Source organism: Triticum urartu, chromosome 1 (genome assembly GCF_003073215.2).
Source record: "Triticum urartu cultivar G1812 chromosome 1, Tu2.1, whole genome shotgun sequence".
NCBI lineage: Eukaryota > Viridiplantae > Streptophyta > Magnoliopsida > Poales > Poaceae > Triticum > Triticum urartu.
The window spans coordinates 577219008-577239805 of NC_053022.1; the positions used below are offsets into that span (position 1 = coordinate 577219008).

Below are 20798 nucleotides of genomic sequence, written 5' to 3' on the forward strand. Positions count from 1 at the left end.
TCAGTGAGACAAAATGTCCTGTGCTGTTGTGTCAGTATCTTAATCAGAAACCTCAAGTCCAAAGCTTTGCATTTCCAGATGGTTATCACCGTCTACGTTCACCTAGTAATTGTGCCAAACTTTCTTGATACCATTTCAACAAGAGAGATTCACCACTAAAGTTCTACATCAGCACAGATAAAGTTACAATCTTATCACAGAAAAGGGATGTTGCTACAAACACTTGCAGAGGATCATTCTCGAGCAGCCGACGGTTTACAACACAGCGAAAACGAACAAATAAAACAGGATATACATGGCCCGGCGCTACCACCTAGTGCAGTCTCATCAGCTCCTCTACCCGCTTGGACAGCTCTTCAACAGGGACTGCCATGGCCTTGGCCACCTCCTCCATCTTGGACCTGTTGAGGTCGAGGAACGACTCGATCAGGTCGCCGTCCAAGAAGTTGCGAGCCTCCGACGTCTTCTTGTCGTTGTGGAACGACCGCCACTGCTCGTGGCTCAGGCTGCCCACACCCTTGATGAACTTGACCAGGGTTGTCTGGAGCTTCTCCAGGAACACATAGTGGTCGTGGGGCAGGGAGGCGATGATGCCAATGACCCCGTTGATGGTGCCAAAGATGACCGTGGGGATCTGACCCATCTCAGAGTCGGGGAGGCGCATCACCAGTGAGCCATGCCGGAACCTGTTCACAAACTCTCCGAGGTGGTACTCCCCGACTACCTCCAGCCTGCCCCTCTCCTCGTCTGTGGCCGCGTCGCTGTTCTTGCGCACAGTGAAAAGGTTGTAGCTGTTCTCTGCACCAACATAGATGTCATCGTCAATCATCTCAACTGCAGTCATCCAGTTCGCGTTGTAGTCCCTAGCGAGCTCTTCAATCGCACTCTCCTCATGCTGCTCAAGAAAAGGAGACATTGGTCATTGGCCTGATGAAGAGACTGATATACAAATTGGAACCAGTGTTATGAGCAGTAGATGTCAAACAGCCAATGCTTACCTTGTACACAAGCAAGGATATCGATTTCATCAGGTCTCCGACTACAATGAAATCACCACGGGTTTGGGTATACAGGGCGAGAATGTGCCCATGATGGCCACATTCAGACTGCAACTCATGGGAACCATCCTCCCGCGTCATCCACTTGTATAACTGAATCTTCTGGTTGATAGCTGCCAACAATTTCCCATTGAATGCATTTAGGGAATAGACAGCTCCTTTTGTTTCTTTCTCTACAATTAATTGCAACCTTCCATCTTCAACTGCAAATACAAGGATCCGGCCCTACACCAAGATGCAGTCACGTAAGCACTATGTGCAGGGAAAATCAATGAAGATATTACCACAGAAGCTACAAGAGGTAGTAAATTGAACACGTAACCAACAAAGTAACGCCAAGCCCTTCTAGTTATTACCTTTGTCGGTTCATTCTCCTCAGGTAGAACATATGCTGTTCCCACACAGTAATAGAAGTTATTATCATCAGAGAATGAGCAGCTAATCATGGAGCAACCACATTCGTATTGATCAAGAGGATGTGTGGACAGAAACTCAAATGTTTGATGATCCATCAGACGAATGAAATGCGCCTCGCTCTCCTCCATGCTATTCTGGGTATACTTAAAACTGCAGAACGCCAGTGTCCTGGACTGTTCCTGATGGCAAATGCGCCGTGCTTGTTCATTCAACGGAATCGTGCGGATATGAAGCTTCTGGATATCATCAATAGTTCCAATTGAAAGTTCACCTTCTTTAGCAATTGCAAGGCTGTGAATGATATACACAAAAGAAACCAACTTAACAGCGGGTTTAAGACAATCATCATATTGTTTCAAAGTAACTGCTGCCAAGAAATTCATGGAATGGAACACAAGGAACATGTGAAAAGCCCATAGCATCAAGTAGAACAGGTTAGAATTAGCAGCCATTTGTTTTACACCATATAATTTTGTACAGTGTAATATCTAAGAAACTAAACCTACCCCAACTTGTTTGGGATTAAAGGCTTTGTTGTTATTGTAACATATAAGAAACTTAAGTGTCAAATGATAATCATAACATTGGCTTCTATGCATCAAGAACAAATGGAGATGGCGTAAACAAGTCGAAAGAAGAACATATCGTATGAGAAAATGAAAAGAGAATTATTAGCACTATTGTTTTCAGCACAGAATATGTCAGGTTTCATCATTGTAATCAAAGGTTGATTCAAATATATTGATTCTGCTGGCATACAAGCATTAAGAGCTAAATATGGAAGTACCAAACAAAAAAAAACAGCCATTCTCAGAGAGAAAGAGAGATACCTGTCAGGAAAAGCAGCCGTATTGAAAGGACACATATGATTAACTTCTTTCAGATTGACATTGCTGTACAGCAGCTTTTTATTGCTACTGTAGATAACAGTTGGTCTATCAGACGAAGCAAACACATGGGTTGTGCCCTTTGATGAGAATGTACGAAGGCTAATTGGCTGGGTACCAAGAGAAACCTTCTTTCTATCGGTTAGTTCACCTGTGCTTGCATTCAGTAGAAAACTGAAAAGGTGACCATCTCCAAGAGCACAAAGCAAATATGAAATCTGAAAAAGAAAATTAACCGAGGTCAACAACATTTGTAACTTTTAAATTAGCTTTATATTTTTATGATGAAACATGAGGTCAACAACATACCCCTTCCAAGGTACACATCAGAACTGACCGAGGAACAATTTCTCCACCTAAATTTTCCTTCCTGATTAATTCAAGGTCAGGAAGTGAAAATATGCTGACACTTATATCAGTCCACATCCCAATAGCAGCCAGAGAGCTATACTGTGGATTCTCCCCTACTGGGTTCAAATCAACACAAGAAATCTCATGTTCTAGCTGTGCATGTTTCACTTCAACCAGCTTAGCATCCCTAATCTCTAGGTAAACAAGATGGCCACCACCGGTCGCCAACAGGACCTGCAAACACAAAATGTGTTATTTAAAGTTACAGCAGAAAGCTAATATAAATGTGAATTCAAATCATGTATTTAGCATTGTGAAGCAGAGCATGCTAGCATATATCTACCTAATAATGAACAAGTGTTCCGCAGGTCCAGCCACAAGAGGCCTAAATGACACTTCAGGCATTGTTTCATAGGTAAAATGAAATAATACAAAGATTTTGACTTTGGTAGTCAAGAAACAAAGTTATTAATTAATTAACAATACAAAATGAAGAAAGAACTGAAATGCATACACACAAGGAGCAGCAGTGATGAAAGTGGACCGGTATATCAACAGTAAACCCTCTGATGAGTGATTAGTTCCCCTCCCTTCTCTTGCTTATGATTCATGTCTCTAAACCTCTCCTTTTCGCTAAAAAGAACACTTCTCAGTGTAGTTTGGTCAATTTCTATTTGTTGACTATGACTATGTGTATTGACGAAGAATTAAAACATGAATACCCCAAGTTGTATATTCTGTCACAGACATGTCTAATAAGCTGGTCATCATTGGCAATATGCCCAAAGAGAAAGGAGGGGTCCCATGAAGATACCCACCTGACTGGCATTAGCTGATGCAACATTGACTGAAAATCCTTCTGGTGCATTCCATTGATCCACTAGCTCCCGAGAAGTGCAACTGACTAACCGGACAGAATTAGCAGTAACCTGTCATTGAGAATAGCTCATAAGATGCTAATAGGAAACCGGGGACATAAAACTTGACCAAAAAAATACTGAAATCATCCACAGTACTTTTCCATTCATTACACAGGATTATAATCAATTCCCATCTGCTGTTTCTTTAACTTCCCTAGCACCCAGATGTTTTTACTGGGATATACAATAATATAGTTGTGGTTTATCAAGAAAGGCAGAGAAATCAAATATTTCATTAGAAAAGGCACCTGTATAAGCATATCATTGATGGCATTTTGGCAGAACAAAGTCTGGATTTGTGCATCAAACCCTTCTATCTCAATTTCTTCTAATTCATCTTCCATGTTCATAGCCAAGAACCGAGTCTCACTTATAAAGCTCACCACCAGATACATGTCATACAGATCACTGAAGGAAGACTTCAGTGACCATAATCCCTTGATGCCTTGCAGCTCTACTGAAGCCTACTTGCACAGGAGAAGATATACAGATCAGCTTTCTAGAGTAAATTATAGGACATGTCAGAGTACTGTTAATTTCCTTGCAAAAAATTGATTATGCACAATTCAATACCTGCTCATTAATCCCTATACCATTACGAACCACTCGAATGGAACCATCTTTGAATGCTCCTGAACAAGTGACCACCTGACCTTGCCCTTGCCTATCAAGGTCAACCACGCAGAAGTCCACAATGGGTCCAAGATTCACATACCGTTCAAGGATTTCGACGAATGAACCAGTTGCATCAGGTTGGAGATTCAGCTTTACCAGCTGTCAAGACCAACAAATCATTTAGTGCAAATTTCAATTCTGAAGAACTACACAACAGATGACTGAAACTTTCTTGCCAGTAAGTGCACACATTTTATTGCACATGCAGGCATACAATTCTGTGGGTGCACTGCCTGTTAGTTGTTACTGGTTGGTTTACTTTTACTTTTAGGGGGGTGAGGGTGGGAGAGTAGCTTCAAACAATTTGACATAAGCACGAGTACAAGTTACCAATGGAGATGCAAGATTTTTCATCTAACATGGAGCAGTGAAAAAATAGCATGGATATTCAATTGCTGCATGGCACCAAAGAAGACACAAGTTGCTTCTCTAGCATGGAGTAAGAAGCAAGAGTAGTGGTAGCTTGTAACTTTGCTACTGACCCACCTGTGAATCACCAAATCGAGAACCAACATAGACAACACCATTATCAAGATACGATATTGACGATGCAACTGAAGTCTCTCCCAAATGCTCAATTTTCAAACCAGTTACCCTAAAATGTAACGAACACATGAAAAGAGAGAACTTGTAAGTAGTAAATCAAAGATTCTTTTAGTTCCAAAATAGTGCAAAGGCTAGTACCTTTCTCGTTCCTGGGTAAGGACAAGTAAATGCAAAATGCCTGAATTATCACCAAGTAAATAGCGAGAGCCATCTGGGTCAACCCTTCCATAAGCTCTTGTGATGGACTGGCAAGAAATAGAAGATCAAGGGTAAATAATTACATCACTGTACAGATAGATCATGTGACTAGAATACAAGAAAAATGAAGAGATGTAAGTATTACCTGTTTGATTGGTATAGCTTTAAATGTAGAATTAGCATTGCAGTAAACTATCGTCTCCTCGCCAATAATTATGACACCGCCGAGTGGAGCTGGTACAGGTATTAAAAGACCAGCTCCGTTGTCTAAATTGTTCTGTGACCAAGGACCCTCAACAAAGTCTTTCTCCTTCAGTGCAACTTCATATGTCTTAACATGCCTGGCATCTTTGTTATCCTGACATGTAAGTACAGAAAATACAAGTCATCAAGATCTGTTACTATCACGCTAGTGGTCAAATTATTTGTAGAAGAATTACAAAGGTACAAAACTTAAAAGTGAAAAGATTGCGCACAACAGCAATAAAGAGAAGGTATGTTCAGTCAGTGCCCAAAAGATAATAGTTAGATTATTTCAGTAGATAAATGGCACAGCTTGTGATGTTAAAAGTAAAAAACCAGTCCAAGAGTTTCTATAGGGGTAACTTAGTTTTACAGCGAGGAATGGAACAATGAAGAGCAAGTCAGTTCTGTTTTATTTCAAAAAAGAAACAAGTAATCATCTCAGTAGTATTGAATTGCATCGACATGTCGAGACTAAAAATTAAAAATATGGACATAAAAAAATCACTGGATAACATTATCAATTAATCTAGAAACTCAAAGGTACAAACATTCACCAGTAACCTATGGTATACCATGTATAAGCAGCGTAAAGCACTGCAAGTTGCAAACTGATTACATTTTAAAGGGTAAAAAACATGGATTAAATGCATAAACGAATACACCATATTTTTTCCACTTGAGTAAAAGGGCAAACCATATCAATTAATTTAGTTCAATACTCTGTCCTGCTTGATTTTGATTTTGATTTTAATAGTAGAAATGATGTAAAGAAATGCAGAAGTTTTGAGCAAACCTGGTAGAGCACAACTATCGTAGGTCTGAGACAGCCATACAGGAACTTGATGTCCAATACTTGAAGTTCTTCTAGTCTGACATAACGAGAAAAAAGACGCTAAATATAAGGCAGAGTGATGTAAACACATCTAAGTTAATCGGATCAAATGGCTAAACAAAGAACATAATTAATGAAGCATTAACTCTATCATTAACTTTTAACAAGTGTGCTATCCATCTACTAGTTACTTTAGGACAGAAATAAGCATGCAAATATCGGTACGACTTTCTATGCTGCTCGAGAAACTTTAAGATTTGACTTGACCAACAAGCATTGTAAAGACAAAGTAATACAGAACCAAGATCATTGACGCATTTTTCTGAACCAATAGCAGATCAAGCAACAAAAATATAACACTGAGAAATCGGAACAAAGCATGATTTTGTGTACATTATGTTTGCCTCTGACAAAAGAAACAAGATCTCAAAAAAATTCAAACTCATGGAGCTACCGGGCAAAAGCATGACCATGCACATCAATAATCTAGTTGCAGACTACAGTGTACCACATAAATGTCTGGACTATATCACTAAATGAATGGTTTAATCTGCAATGTCATTCAGTTATTCATGCCATACTGGTACCTGATATTGAAAGCTTCCTTCAGCTGTCCTTTGTTGTCGAATGGTATAACCTGCCACACAAGGATTCATTGAAGGTTAGGAAATGTGAAGCTTGACTCCAGGAATGAATGAGCAAAAGACATGAAAATATAAGTAGCAGGCTGGGCTTACCTTAAACAATCCATCATAGAGATGAAGGCCAATAAGTCTACAGTCAGGGTCGATGATCCCAATCTGCATTACAAGTAAAAAGGCCACCGGTAGCATTATCGCTCCAGCTTAAATTAAGAGACAGAGTGCATCACTCTCTTTAGTAGATACGGAATGCTATAAACTGATACAGTAAATGGGAAGTTCAAATAAGGCATAAATTAATATCATTTCAAAACCAGAAGTAGAGTTCAAACTTGAAGCTTTGAGTACAGTACCTGTCCATTGTCCGTAGGGCGGCCAATGCGATCAGAAACATCTCCCATGGATCTACATAATCCAAACAAATTATACTCCCGTATGAAAGCATGCTAATAACTCTCAGAAAGTAACATGCAGTGAAAATGTGCACCCTGTTTTTAACAAAATGCTATGCGGGCACAAGATCATCAGGTACATGGCCTGTGATTTGTAGACCTAAGAAGAAAGGGGGGCTTGGCATACACAATCTGGAAAAAATTAATGTCAGCCTACTTTGTAAATGGTGGTGGAATCTGGAAAGTAAGGAAGGTATGTGGCAGGATATAGTTAGAAGAAAATATAATATTTCTAAAATATGATAGGTGGAATCTGGAAAGTAAAGAATGGTGCCAGTCTGGTAAATGGCTCTATCAATAGTTCACCTTGCTGAGCTGATTTGCTGAAGATCAAACAGTTGTATAGTAAGGGAGATATGATGATTGGTAATGGCCAGCAAACAAACTTCTGGGTTGATACCTGGTGTGTTGATAAAAACCCTTGAAAGATCAATATCCTGATTTGTTTGCAATTTGCAATGATACAAGCTGCACTGTGAAACAGCTAGCAGAAAGGGGGTGGAGGCTTACTTTTGGAAGATGAAGACAATGAGGATCGAAGCAAGGACTGCAGCAGACAATGAGGCAGATGAATCGGAAGCAGGAGTTATGGAGGAAGATTGAAATATGGCGATGCAATGGAAGTTTTCTGGGCTTTGGAGGCTAATTCTTCCAATTAATGGCCTAGGATAAAACTTGAAATGTGCTCTCAGGGTTGTTCTTTAATTCTTTTCAGTTAGCGGATATATGTGGCAGCGATTTGTGAACCTTGTTTTAGTTTTTGCCCCTGTTCAAGAATTCATCCGATTAACCAGTTAACTTGCCGATTAATCCCTACTCATAGGGTCCCCGAGTAGCCGATTACCCGATAAATCGTCCGATTAATTGATTAAATGGCCGATTAACTTGCCGATTAGCCTATTAATCCCCTACTCACCAGCCGACCGAGCAGCTACCAGTTAACGATTTCCTCAACAATGGTTTTTGCTTTGCACCAAGATGCTTTCTTTTGTTATTGTTCCGTTATCCTTTGATGGTGGAACCCGATCCTTTTCTCGGATCGTATGAAAAAGAAAAGGCCATCAAGGTGCCCATTTGAACCAGAAAGGCGCAGAAAAGTAAACAAAGGTAACCCTGCCCAACATACGTCTATGCCACCTATCATCACCTGTCATGCTGGCAACAGACCTGCTGACAGCGACAGCCAGCGGCAACTAAAGTTAGCTTTCCCTCTCAATCTGTGTCTCTACCACCATTTAAACAGGCCACCGCCTACTCGAATTAGACACGCCCGACACACCTGTCTAACCAACCCAGTCAACTGCTAGCACTGTACAGAAGACTTTATTTCGGGTCCTTGTATGGTCCTATGTTTGAACAAAAAATCAAAACTTTGTAGATAAGAGCAATAAGGAGAATACATGAGGCCATCTACACAGTTAAGCAGAGAGCAGTCTTCTATACCCAAAATAAAGTCAATATTATTTTCCCTTCCCTTGTTACGGTTTTTCCTTTTTCAACAAATGAAGTGTCCAGAAGGACCCAGAGCTGGTATTAATTATCCAAAGATATTACAACCCAGCCATTACAGCTATCCTGCCTAGCAGCTAGTGCTGTAAAGACTGCTCCCTGTGTACGGCAAATAGGTAATCAACTATGGCAACCTCCCTGGCCTGCCTTGATGAAAAGGTATCACCTTGATGACATTGTGCGGGACTCGTGATACACAAAATTGCATGACAGTCAACCAGAACCAATGGACTATCCAATTTTCTAGTTCTAAAACACCAATATTATCCTGTGGATACACACCAATAAAGTCAAAATTAATTCCCCTTCCCTTGTTACAGTTTTTCCTTTTTGAACAAAAGAAGAGTCCCGAAGGACCCAGAGCTGGCTGGTACTAATTATCCAAAGATATTACAAGCCAGCCATTACAGCCACCCTGCCTAACAGCTAGCGCTGTAAAGAAGACTGATTGCTAAGTACAGTAAATAGGTAATCGACCATGGCAACCTCCCTGGCCTGCCTGGATGAAAAGGTATCACCTTGATGACAGTGTGTGGGACTCGTGATACACAAAATTGCATGACAGTCAACCAGAACCATTGGACTATCCAATTTCCTGGCTCTAAAACACCAATATTATCCCGCAGACGCATGCCAATTTACGCACCCGCCTTGCAAAACAAAACCAGGGGCATAAAGAGTCCATACCTGGTGAGAAGCTCTGATTTTTCTGCGTCCCACTGCAGGACGCAGAACTTGTACCTCTCCGTGGCGATGAAGAGGAAGTCCTGGGCCTCATTCTGAAACAGGGGAAACAGTTAGGGAATCATTCCGACAGAAACATCGCACCGCACAAATAAAAAAAGAAGCAGCCTTTGACGGTACGGGGCGTTGACTCACATGAGGCCGGAAGAGCTCGATCGTCGCGATCCTCCCATATATGGGCACGTCAAGCATAGGCTGGCAACAAAACAAGTGTCACGGTCTTGCGGAAAAGGCAGATTATTGTGTAAGCGAAGAAAGAAACAGAGAGGTGGGCGACAGATAAGGCGTCTGTCGGTTACCTGAAGGCCCTGCGGCGTGAGCAGGTGGATCTCGATGCGGGTGCATTTCCTGAAAGTTGATGGTGAGCAAACGCGTTTAGCAGTGGGATTTGGCGGGAACCCGGCATAATAATAATTAAAGAGAAAAACGATGGCATCTAGCTACGGAACCACAAGTGTGCAGCTTATGAAATACTGTAGTTCCCTGAACACATTATCGATTGCTGCATTCAGACACATATGAGCTCTGTCAAATTTCCTGTCTATCAGGGTACCTACGTGTGGTGAGGGTGCAGACACGTCGTCCTATCTAAAGGCGCCATTTTGCTCCGGCCCGACGGGCCAGACCTACAGAACACCGCGCTGCGGCCTAGGGCCGTACAGTACACTTAGTCACCCATGGCTCCAGATCCTCCCGGACGGCTCGCCGGAGAGGAATCCCTAGCGGCAGAACAAATCAGGCACGCGCACGCGCGAGCGGCTCCGACCGGGAGCAAAACCCTAGGCCGCGCGAGCACGGACGCGGGGGCGCGCGGGGACGGCCGGGCGGGAGGTGAACCCTACCTAATGGACGGGAGGGGAGGGGAGGGGATTCGGGGAGGGTGGCTTACGCGACGATGAGGTTGAGCTGGTGGGGGCCGGTGAAGTTGCCGACGCAGGAGTGGCTGACGCTGGTGGGCTTGTGCGCCGTGACGACGTAGTTCCACGTGCTCATCTCCCCTCGCCGCCCGCCGCCGCCGCCGCCGCCGCCGCCGGAGGAGGAGGAGGAGGGTTCTGGGCTCTGTGCAGCGGTGCTGGGAGAGAGAGACAGGAGGGGGGAGATGCGCTGCGGCTGGGGCTGGGCTCCCCTCTCCCCTTCGTTTTCACGGCGCTGGACGCCGGTCGAGCGGGCCGCCTTTCGGCCCGCCAGCACCACGCGCTCAATGGGCGTGGCCCTGGGCTGCGTTCCATTCGGGCCGTCCCGAAGCCCGCCCGTTTAATCGCTTCAGCCATCTGGTTTTGGGGAACCTTCTCGGAATTTCCTATTTGCCACATGTTGCGGCAAATTGTCGCAGGGAGATCGAGGGAACATTCCAGCTGGGCCATCCCATTTAACCGTTTCAACGCGCCCGGTTTTGAGAACCTTCTAGAGGTGCCCAGCCGGTTTTTTCTGGTTTTGGGAAACTTCTAGAAGGTTCCTAATCCGGGTTTTTTTCCTTGTTCTGTTTTTTTCGTTTTTCCTGTTTTTTTTTCTTTTCTCTCCTTTTTCACTTTTCTGTTTATTTTTATTTAGTTTTTATTTCGTTTTTGCACTTTCCTTATTTATTTTATCATTTTCAATTCTATTGTTTTCTTCAAAAAAATAAAACAAATCGTTGTGTTTTACTGTTTGTTCATAAATCCCAAAAATGTTCAGAATTTGAATCCCATAAAATGTCCCTGTTTTTCAAATTTTGTTCATGTATTAAAAATTGTTTGAGCATTTAAAGAATGTTCAGGTTTCAAAATTGTTCAATGGGTTTTCAAATTTTCAAGAAATGATCACTTTTTTCAAAATTTGTTTGCTTTTCTAAAAAAACGAAAATTGAAAATATGTTCACATTGTTAAATAAATGTTCGCATGTTCAAAAAAGTGTTCATGATTGGAAAATATGTTCTGAATTCGAAAAATGTAAAAAAAATAAAAATGTTCGTTTTCTAAAGAATATAGAATTTCAAAATTTGTTTGCAATGTTTAAAAACTGTTCGCGATGCTCACTTTTTGCTGAAATTTTTTCACAAATTCAAAATATGTTCAGGAGTTTTCCAAAAATATTTGTGGTTTTAAAGTTTTTGAATCCCAAAAAAATGTTCCTGTTTTCAAATTTTGTTCACGGGTGAAAAATCGTTTGAGAATTTCAAACAATGTTCACGTTTCAAAATTGCTCAAGGGGTTTCCAAATTTTCAAGAAATTATCACTTTTTTCAAAATTTGTTCGCTTTTACAAAAAGGAAAATTGAAATTTTGTTCACATTGTTAAATAAATATTCGCATGTTCAAAAAAGTGTTCACAATTGGAAAATATGTTCGGGATTTGAATAATGTGAACAATTTCGAAAATGTTCTTTTTCTAGACAATATTGAATTTCAAAAAAATTTCACAATGTTCAGAAAATGTTGGAACTTTGAAACATTTTGCCAGAATTCAACACCTTTTAAAAATGGCTAGTTCTTAGATATTAGCGCTGCGAATTATTCACGAAGGATTTTTATCTCAGATGGCTATTGGGAGCACTTCATTTCTGCGAGGTCTGGAGTTCGATTTCCCTCTATGGCTCGTTATTTCTCTTATGTTTGCTACAGTACCAGCGTGGCTTCCCATCGCGCGTGATAAGAACCCGCACCTGTCTGCCATGGGCCGGCCCACTCGCTGTGTATCCTTTGCCACAACGTGCGGCGTGTAGGAGCTCCCATGGATCAGCCCCTTTAAAAAAAAGATCTGTGTGATCCGTATGCCGGCCTCGAGAATGGGGAGGCTTCTTCCTCCTCCTCCTCCCTCTCCGTTCCGTCCTGAGCGCTGGACTTGGGCCGCGCCGCCGCGCGCGTATTGTTGAGTGCGGGAGAGGCGGTTGCCGTGCAAGGACGCCGGCAGCGAGTGCAGCGACGGCGTGCGGACACGGGACTCGTGGCCAGCCAGCCGGCTACTATGGGTACGACACTGCCACCACTGTACCGTACTCTCGGGTCTGAAGGTGAAGTACTCTTCAGTTAACATGTGAAACATCTCTTCAGTTATGGTGGAGTGCTTTATGTGTAAATGTGTGTACATTTCCTAGCTGAGGACACTTCAAAACATGAAGTGGATTGTGCAATTTATGTTGTGCTCTTTTAGATGCGTGATGATTTTCACCTACTAGCAGAAGAGCCCATGCGTTGCAACCGGAAAGAAAACATAACACACGCTCTTAACTCAACAACCATCATTCAAGACCACAATAGGTCCATCTCCTTTATTTTTGTGAGGCATCATATTTGTGTTGCCGCTTATCCTCCTCACCCTCGCCGCCGATGGCCTCGGTGTTCACACAAAACAACAAAAAACGTGTGTTGAATATGGTTAATCCTAAGGCGTCCCTCTCTCTCCCTCTCTCTTCCCTCTCTCTCTCGCTCGCTCGCTCGCTTTCTCTCACTCTTGCGATGAGAAATCTGCTGTTTTCCCCTGCGACATTTTTCAGAGGTATGCATGTGTAGTTATCAATGGTTTCTTTTCCGTATATGGTTATAGTGGGGTGTATATTTGCAATCCGGATCGCCGCCGGTATGAAAAAAAAGAATCTTGCGTTATAAATTATAAGTTTGCTTTCATAACAATATTTTAAAAATATTTAACAGATAAAGTTAACATCATATTTAGATTCCACACATTTTTCTAATAAAATTTCATATATAATACGTTAAAATCGAAGTTACGGTTTAAAAGATACAAATAATTTAGAAAATCATTTGGTTTGACTCAAATATATTCTAAAATAATACTAAAATACTTAACAGGTAAAAATAATCTCATATTCATATTCTACATATTTTTTAATCAAATTTCATATATAACATGTTTAAATCAGAGTTACGGTTTAAAAGATATGGATGATTTTAAAAAGCATTTGTTTGACCTAAATATGATCCGCGGATAAATTATCTAAAACATCAAGGGGGGTTTCTAAAAATGTAAAATAACGGTTCGGGTGTGACTTAAATCCGGACGGCGGGTTGATTTCAAGAAAAGACAAGGACTTTTGTGTAAAATACGAAAATAACGATTCATTTTAACTTAAAACAGGACTGGGGTTGAATTCTCTGAAATAGAGAGACTTTTCTGAAAAATGCCATGACGGACGAAAGAAATCTAATTTGCTTTATTATTAGGTAAATATAAAGATAAAGATAAAGATAATATGCAGGGGTACATTCATGATCTATCTTGTCTTGCACGTGCTTCTGGAATAAGATACCGTGTTATATCCTTATGTTTTCTTTTTCCATTTTTTAGGATCGATGTCCTTATGTTTTCTTCCGTAAATGAAAACGAGCTCGCTCTTTTAGAATGAATACAAGCAATCTGATGGATGACCAAGGAGTACAAGAATGTAGCAGTGTCAGACAGCAGCAGGGGGCTGCTGCTCATGGAGATCGGCCGGCGTGCCGGAGGGAGAGAGCGTAGCAGGTTGAGCGACACCGGGATGTACTTGTAGGCAGGTGGGATTGAGTGGGTCAGGTTCGGGCTCGTCACTGCATGATCCATTCAGAGAAGAGCTAATGTGGGGGCATTGTTGAAGCTATATTCTGATAAGGTTGATTAATCGAAGAGCTTGCCAAGGATTACGATGTGAGCTGGATGACTGCAGTTGAGGTGATCGATGGTGAGAGCATGTCCAGCCGCGGCCCCAACAGGTCCTCCAAGGCCTTTTTTAGCGTCGCCGCTGAAAAAAGGTCCAGTCGTGTCCTTAGAAGCCCCTTTTTTCATCGGTTAGACCCAAAACTGGCGTCGGTGAACTCAGACCGAACCCGGCGTGCTGGGGTGTCGGGTGAATCGTTTTTTGGCGCGAAAAAGAGTGGGTCCGCCGAATCAGCGACTCGCCGCCTCGTCGTCCTCACTCATCGCCTTGTTTCTTGCGAGAATCAATGTCAAAGCTACCGCACAGGTCAGCCTTCCATTGATGCCTCACGAGCGGCGCAGTGAAGGCGTGGCAGCGCGCGTCTCGCCCGCTCCTGCCACGCGGCACACGGCGGCGGCTCTCCCACCACCCATCTGCGGCTGTAAAAGTCGTCTTCCCTCGCCGGTGAACGCACAAGTTCTCGCCACCGACGCCCTTCCCTCTACCTCTCGCCGCCGACGCCTCTCTCTCTCTCTCGCCCTCTTCCCACACCGATGTCTCAATGGTCGAGCACTTTCCGGGCGACGGCGCAGTGGCGAACGGCTTCGGCCGCCGCCATCTGCATGAGGATGAGGCGCGCCTCCTCTACGAGGCTGACTACCCGGCGCCCCCGGACATGTGGGGTGCCGGGCACCTGGAGGCTCGGCGCCGGCGGCGTCTCGGTGCCGCCCACGCCGACCGGAGCGGCCCGGCGAGCCGAGATCGTGCGCATCCGGTCTTCGCTGCCGGAGCCACAGCAGAACCAGCCAAGGTATGCCCCCGACACCAACACGCTGTGGACGACGTACTTCGAGCGGTGCCACGAGGAGCAGATCGCCGCCACCAACGGCGTCGAGCCCCACGACCACCACAACTCCGAGGGGAGGCGCCGATAGTGGGGCGTCCCAGGCCGCACACTCGAGGCCATCCTCGAGCACGTCGAGACCGGCAACACACCGCGCTTGGAGTATCCGGCGCCCCCCTCCTTCTCTCGCCGCCATGACAGCTCCTGGACGTCGCGACGAATGGAGATGGCGACATCGTCATCGTCGGGCTCTGGCTCTCTGTCCTCTGGCTCGCCGGGGCTTCGCCCCGTCATGCTGGAGATGCAGGAGACGCCACTGGGACGCCGCACCCGCGGTGGCGCCCTTGTCATCAACGAGGGCGGCCACCCCTCTCCTTCTTCCTACCGCCTCGTCCGGCCGAAGACCGAGCCGAGTTTGCTCCCCGTAAAGAAGGAGCATGAGGCCATGGCCGCCGACAACTAGACCGCCCTCAAGTGGGCGAAGGCGGACTACGTCCACGAGCAGATGGAGCGCCAGCACCGGGCCTTCGAAGAGATCACCGTTCGGCGCCTGGGACGCGAGGAGGGCGGCGTGGTCGCCCTCAACAACGACGACGAGGATGCGCCTGGGCCGTCCAACCCCCCGCGCGTCGGCGACGCTGGCCAGGGGTGCAGCAGGGACGGCGGCGGCACCCAGCACGGCGGCAACAACTACGACGACATCGACTACACCTAGTTCTATAGGCTCCTCAGCATGTAGAAGGCGGGCGGGCGCCGGCGGATGGGCCTAGTCGTTTTTAGTTTGCGTTTAACATTTTTGTTTTAAAGTTCTTTTGTAAAAATATCAACGAAATCTCCTAGTTTGGATGAAATTGCGTCGTGTTTGGCCGATTTTGTGTTTCTAAAACGGCGTCTGAGGCCGACTTGGGTGCGACGACTGGGGACCCAATCGCCCTCACGTCGAAATTATCGTTGGTTCATCCCCAGGCGGCACTATCTCAAGCCCCTGGGGGGGCGAACGGCTGGAGATGCTCTGATACCTACGTCGGTGCAGAGAATAGCTACAACCTCTTCACAGTGCGGAAGAACAACAATGCTGTCATGCACGGACGACTAGAAGGGCGGGCTGGAGGTGGTCGGGGACTTTGTGAACAGGTTCCGGCATGGGTCCCTCGTGATGTGCCCTCCGGACTGGGACATGGACCAGATCCCCACAGTCATCTTCAGCACGATCAACAGGGTCATCAGCATCATCACTTCCTTGCCCCACGGCCACTACGTGTTGGGGAAGCTCTTGGTTAAGTTCATCAAGGGGGTTGGGCAGCCTGAGCCACGAGCAGCGGCGGTCATTCTACAACGACAAGAAGACGATGGGGGCCCACAATTACCTCGACGGGAACTTGATTGAGTCAGTCCTCAACCTTGATAGGGGAAAGATGGAGGAGGTAGCCAAGGCCATGGCGATCCCTATGGAGGAGATGTCCAAGAGGGTGGAGGAGCTGACGAGACGGCACTAGGTAGCATCGCCCACTGCTCAGTCATAACCCTATTGCCCGCTCCGCTTTCCCATTCCTATTGATTTCGGCATCTGAATCTTCCCGGATTCAAGTAGAGAATACCAAGGCTTTCTTCTTCTTTGATTTTCCTTGGGGCATAGGATAAAAAAATGGATTTCCGGCATAGCACATGTGGCATTAGGGTTCTAAGATTTAGGAGGGGAAGGGTGAGGAGAGGGATCACATGCATTGAAGAAATCTCAAGATTCTGAAACGGTCAAAATAATGGTGCGGGAAGAAGAAAGAGAGGAGAGTCACGAAAATAGGGTAAACGCAAAGAGACGATGAAAAGCAATCAGAGAGGAGAGGGAAGAATGGCTATGGAAATCATAAAGCTCAGCAAGGAGCACATTACTATGAATAATAATGGAGAGGGACAATAAAGGGGAAAACTGAGCAAATGTTTGTTTCCTCACTTGTGTTGTGCCGTCGGCGGCTTGAGAATGGATAATGTGCAAGTGTTTGTAGCAACATTCTTTTGTTTTGTTTTTGACGTTTGATAGGGCTGTAACTAATCATTCTTCTCATGGCTTTCTAGACTAAGATGGTCATACAAAAAGTCACCAAAGAAAAGCTCTCTTCCAAGCATAGTTTAAAAACCCGGACTGGACCTCACGGTTCTTTAAGCTCACTGGACCGTCCTGCAATCAGACCGGACAGAACCAATCGAACCAGCCGGTTTTGACCAGTTTTCTGGTGAAACGGGAGGAAAAACCAGAGCCACTGGATGACACGTTGCCGGAACATTTTCTCATGACAAGGACACTGATAACAGTAAAATGCAACGACCCGCTGGTTATATGGATGGAGCACACAATGCATATGTAGAGTCTTCATACAGTACAAAACCAACCAGTGAATACAAATATATACAGTAAGTATCTAAACTTGATTGCCAATCAGCCACTGAAAGAGGTAGATGGTACCATGGCATGCAGTTCTTTAACTTCTCTCACGAGTGACGCGAGAGTGCGCGTGTCAAGCTTCAATATGGTTTTGGAGCTGCTTGCGGAAGAACAAATCGTGTAGTAGTCAAGATTTAGCATGTTCTCAGAAGCACTAGAGAGCGTCTCTATCAAGCTCCTGAAGTCCTCTTGTCTGAAGAACCTACCGTTGTAGTATTCCAACATTAATATAACCATCTTAGTCATAGCCTTGCACAACGACAGGTTTTCAATGACGGGCTCGCTTTTCTCCAGTACTATGTCCTTGAGCTTGTTTAGAAAGCTAGATGTGTCCAACCAAGGAGCCAAATCAGTGATCAACTTCGTGTCGTAGACAGTCCCACAAAGGGATAACAATGACGATAGCAAGTTCATTGACATATTTGAGAGTGCATCCACCTGGAATCCTTCGTCCTTTTTGTCCTGCTCATTGTTTTCTTGTGTGCCATCACATTGGCTTTCTATATCTTTTCCATTATGTGTTTTGTCCCCGCAACAAAACATTTTTCCAATCACCTGCGACGAGAATGAATTAACATTCTTAATAGAATAAAAGAGGTCATAAATCAAGTATGTTGGCAATAATATAATAAAGCAAAGGTTATTCATCATTTAACAAGGGCTAATTACCTCGAGGACTGCTTTCTTGAGTTTGCAAAGGTATTCATCATCCTTGGTGTAATGAGTACATAGATGCTCAAGGATCTCAGCTGCTGCTTGTTTGCATGTCTCATCCTTTTTAGTATTTAGAAGTACTTGAGTGAGAATATCAACAACATCGCCACTTGTTTGTATCACAACTGTGGCATCACTAATTCCACCACGGAAACATATCTCCGACAATGCTTCTCCTGCACATCCTCTGATGGAGTTGGTATACTCGTTACTGTGAGTGAAGATGTTCACTAGCATCCTAACAAAATCTTCTTTGGAGTAACTATTTTCTTTTTTGAGAAGATCAAAACCAGCTGATCTGTTGATTCCGTCGGTATCCCTGTATAATCGTGTGAGAATCCAAATGGCTCTTTGCCGCAACACTTCTTTACACTTTTTACAACTAAGAATCCTCCAGAGAGTGTCGATTGCTTTTGTGCAGCTTGATATTTCACGACATAGCTTGGCCCCAGTTTCTCCTTGAGCATCGGTTAATTGGCTCATCACTTCCATTGATCGATCTACTACTTCGAACCATGTACCATGATCTTTGGTGGTGTGGTCGAGTAGGTCAGAAGTGATAGGCGCCATGATCTTAGAGACCAGATCTCGAGTTTCGCTCATGATTCTGCAGTTGGTTTCGTCGGCGGCAAGATTCCGGAGGATAGATAGGCCTTGTAGCAACAACTCCTTGTAGGCCTTCCCAAGTTCGCCGGCTGGTGAGGGACGCCCACGAGTAACCTGCAGTTTCAGATGCTGCTCGTATCCATCCTTGGATCTGGGATATGGCTCGGCTATACTATATTGTTCAAACGTCCCGATCAAGGAAGATATGTGTTGAATACCCCGAGGAAACTGCTCCAAATTAATGCAGAATGCAAGTCGCTCCACTATCTTCGCGGCCTGGTTTCTCCTCTCTTTATTATGCATGCCTCTTGAATCCAACGTCTCTAGCAGTATCGGTAGTACATGTCGAGAGGATGATGCATACAAGACCAAATGTTTCATTAATAAGCGCTGCCCAGTGACATCATGCGGACTATATTGGCTCTCCACCATGCATATGGCTGCATATAAGATCTTTACCCCGGAAATGCAATCAACAGGTGAATTGGATCCAATCTTGTCTACAGCATATGTGATGAGGTTCCTTCCTTCAGCAAAGGTCAGGTCCTTCTCACACCCTCTCCTTGTTTCGCACAAGTAGTTGTGAAGGACAACTTGAACTTCCGAGTCTTTAGTTCCCATAGCCTTAGGCAACCTCTTCCCCATGCGACCCAATACGAACCTATAGCAGAAGATGACACCCTGGAGCAGAGCAAGGTAGTACAAGGTTTCCATTGCCGGCGCCAGGTTTGATGCTTCTCCATCTGAGTTGCCCCCGTAATCGTGCTCTATCAGACGCCACAATGAAACCACTCCGGACATGAATATCCCAAGCACATAAATAATTGCCAGAGGGCTCAATATTATGGCCAACACCACTAGTTGAACCAACAGTAAAAGAAATGCCACGAAAATGAGACAAACATAAGACAATACAGGGCCCCAGTCGCAGCTTGTCAGTTCGCCTGCCACGCCTGAAAAAATGGCCATCATTAACCCGCCAAATGCATCACCCATATAGCCTAGTTTTTCATTTAGACTAACATCGAATATCCTGTTGTACATCTTTTCAAGTTAGATATGTACATAAGTGATACAGTGAACAAGAAAGAGAGAGAAGTATACTAACCCAGCTGTCTGTACAAGAGTGATGAACGTTAAACACCAAAAGTCTTTCTTGTGCAGCATCGAGACAAAGCCACCAAGAAGTACAACGGTAGCCCAAGTAAGCACCAAGAAACCCAGGCCCTTGATGGCCATGGACAGATAACCCATGAACACAGCGTAGCTGTTGATATACTCTACCTCAACCCAAGCTCTGTCATCAGGAAGTCGTTCCCAGTTAGCCGCCATTAATTCCACACGGCCCCCTTGAAGGGTAAGTCGACAAGGTCAATCTATTGGGCTTTCGGACGAAGAAGATGGTACTAATTGATGAAAAAGGAAACAAGCACAAGAAGATGATGAATTCGTATGCATTCAAAGGATTGCTCTCACCTGCAAGAAGAAGATGCCCCGGCCTCAGTCAGGCTGCCAGTTGCTCAAGAGAGGAGATGGATATATTACCGCTCACCGATCTCGTCAGGCTGGGTGTGAGCGACAAGGAACTAGCTACGGAAGGACTCAAGCAAGGGGATTATAGACCAAGCGAGCTAGGTAGCAGTATTTTGCTCAAGTGTCTACTATATGTGTTTCCTGCATTACCAGTTCATCAACAAGTCATAAGATCAACCATAAAATAAGTATGCCAACTAACATTGTTTTGGAAGTAAGTGTTATGTATGCATGCTCCTTTTTCTTTAAGCTTGACCAAGACCAAGCGAGCTAGGCCAATCTAATCAATTAGTCGGCCAGGCTGTTCAGCTTAGCCACCTAACATGGTCTTGGAAGTAAACAAGCAATCTATATATCATTACTTGCGGTTGTTCAGCAATCCACATCACCAGCGCAGAAATGTACTCTAGACCAGCACACTTAACTTCCTAGCGTAGAAAGTTCCATGATTATGAAAAAGTTTAGAATTTTGAAAATTTTCATCAATTTTGAAAAATATTCATGAATTTAAAAATAGTGCACCTATTTTTGTAAGAAGTTCAGGGATTATGGGAAAAAGTTCATTGATTTCAAAA

The 20798-nt window shown here is 44.3% G+C and overlaps 2 protein-coding genes across 3 annotated transcripts; both read right to left on the reverse strand.

The window, feature by feature from the left end:
* Nucleotides 1-109: 109 nt before the first annotated feature.
* On the reverse strand, nt 110-10599 carry LOC125532193 (DNA damage-binding protein 1). Its single transcript, XM_048696342.1, has 19 exons — nt 10366-10599; nt 9776-9824; nt 9612-9671; nt 9420-9511; nt 7125-7176; nt 6868-6930; nt 6718-6767; nt 6092-6167; nt 5198-5410; nt 4993-5099; nt 4795-4903; nt 4207-4407; nt 3882-4097; nt 3532-3642; nt 2672-2947; nt 2306-2580; nt 1415-1766; nt 999-1283; nt 110-895 (listed from the first exon to the last, which is right to left on the reverse strand). The coding sequence occupies exons 1-19, from the start codon at nt 10467-10469 to the stop codon at nt 314-316; spliced, it is 3273 nt and encodes a 1090-aa protein (XP_048552299.1). The 5' UTR covers nt 10470-10599; the 3' UTR covers nt 110-313.
* A 6641-nt stretch (nt 10600-17240) lies between these two features.
* LOC125540516 lies at nt 17241-20400 on the reverse strand. Of its 2 annotated transcripts, none has more exons than XM_048704134.1 (4): nt 20167-20400; nt 19799-20039; nt 18040-19723; nt 17241-17925 (listed from the first exon to the last, which is right to left on the reverse strand). In XM_048704134.1, exons 2-4 carry the CDS (start codon nt 20020-20022, stop codon nt 17365-17367), a joined length of 2469 nt encoding a protein of 822 aa, XP_048560091.1. In that variant the 5' UTR covers nt 20023-20039; nt 20167-20400; the 3' UTR covers nt 17241-17364. The 2 variants fall into 2 exon arrangements, with proteins under 2 accessions (XP_048560091.1, XP_048560100.1); XM_048704143.1 differs by having other exon boundaries at nt 19799-19987; nt 20167-20399.
* Between the last annotated feature and the right edge of the window lie 398 nt (nt 20401-20798).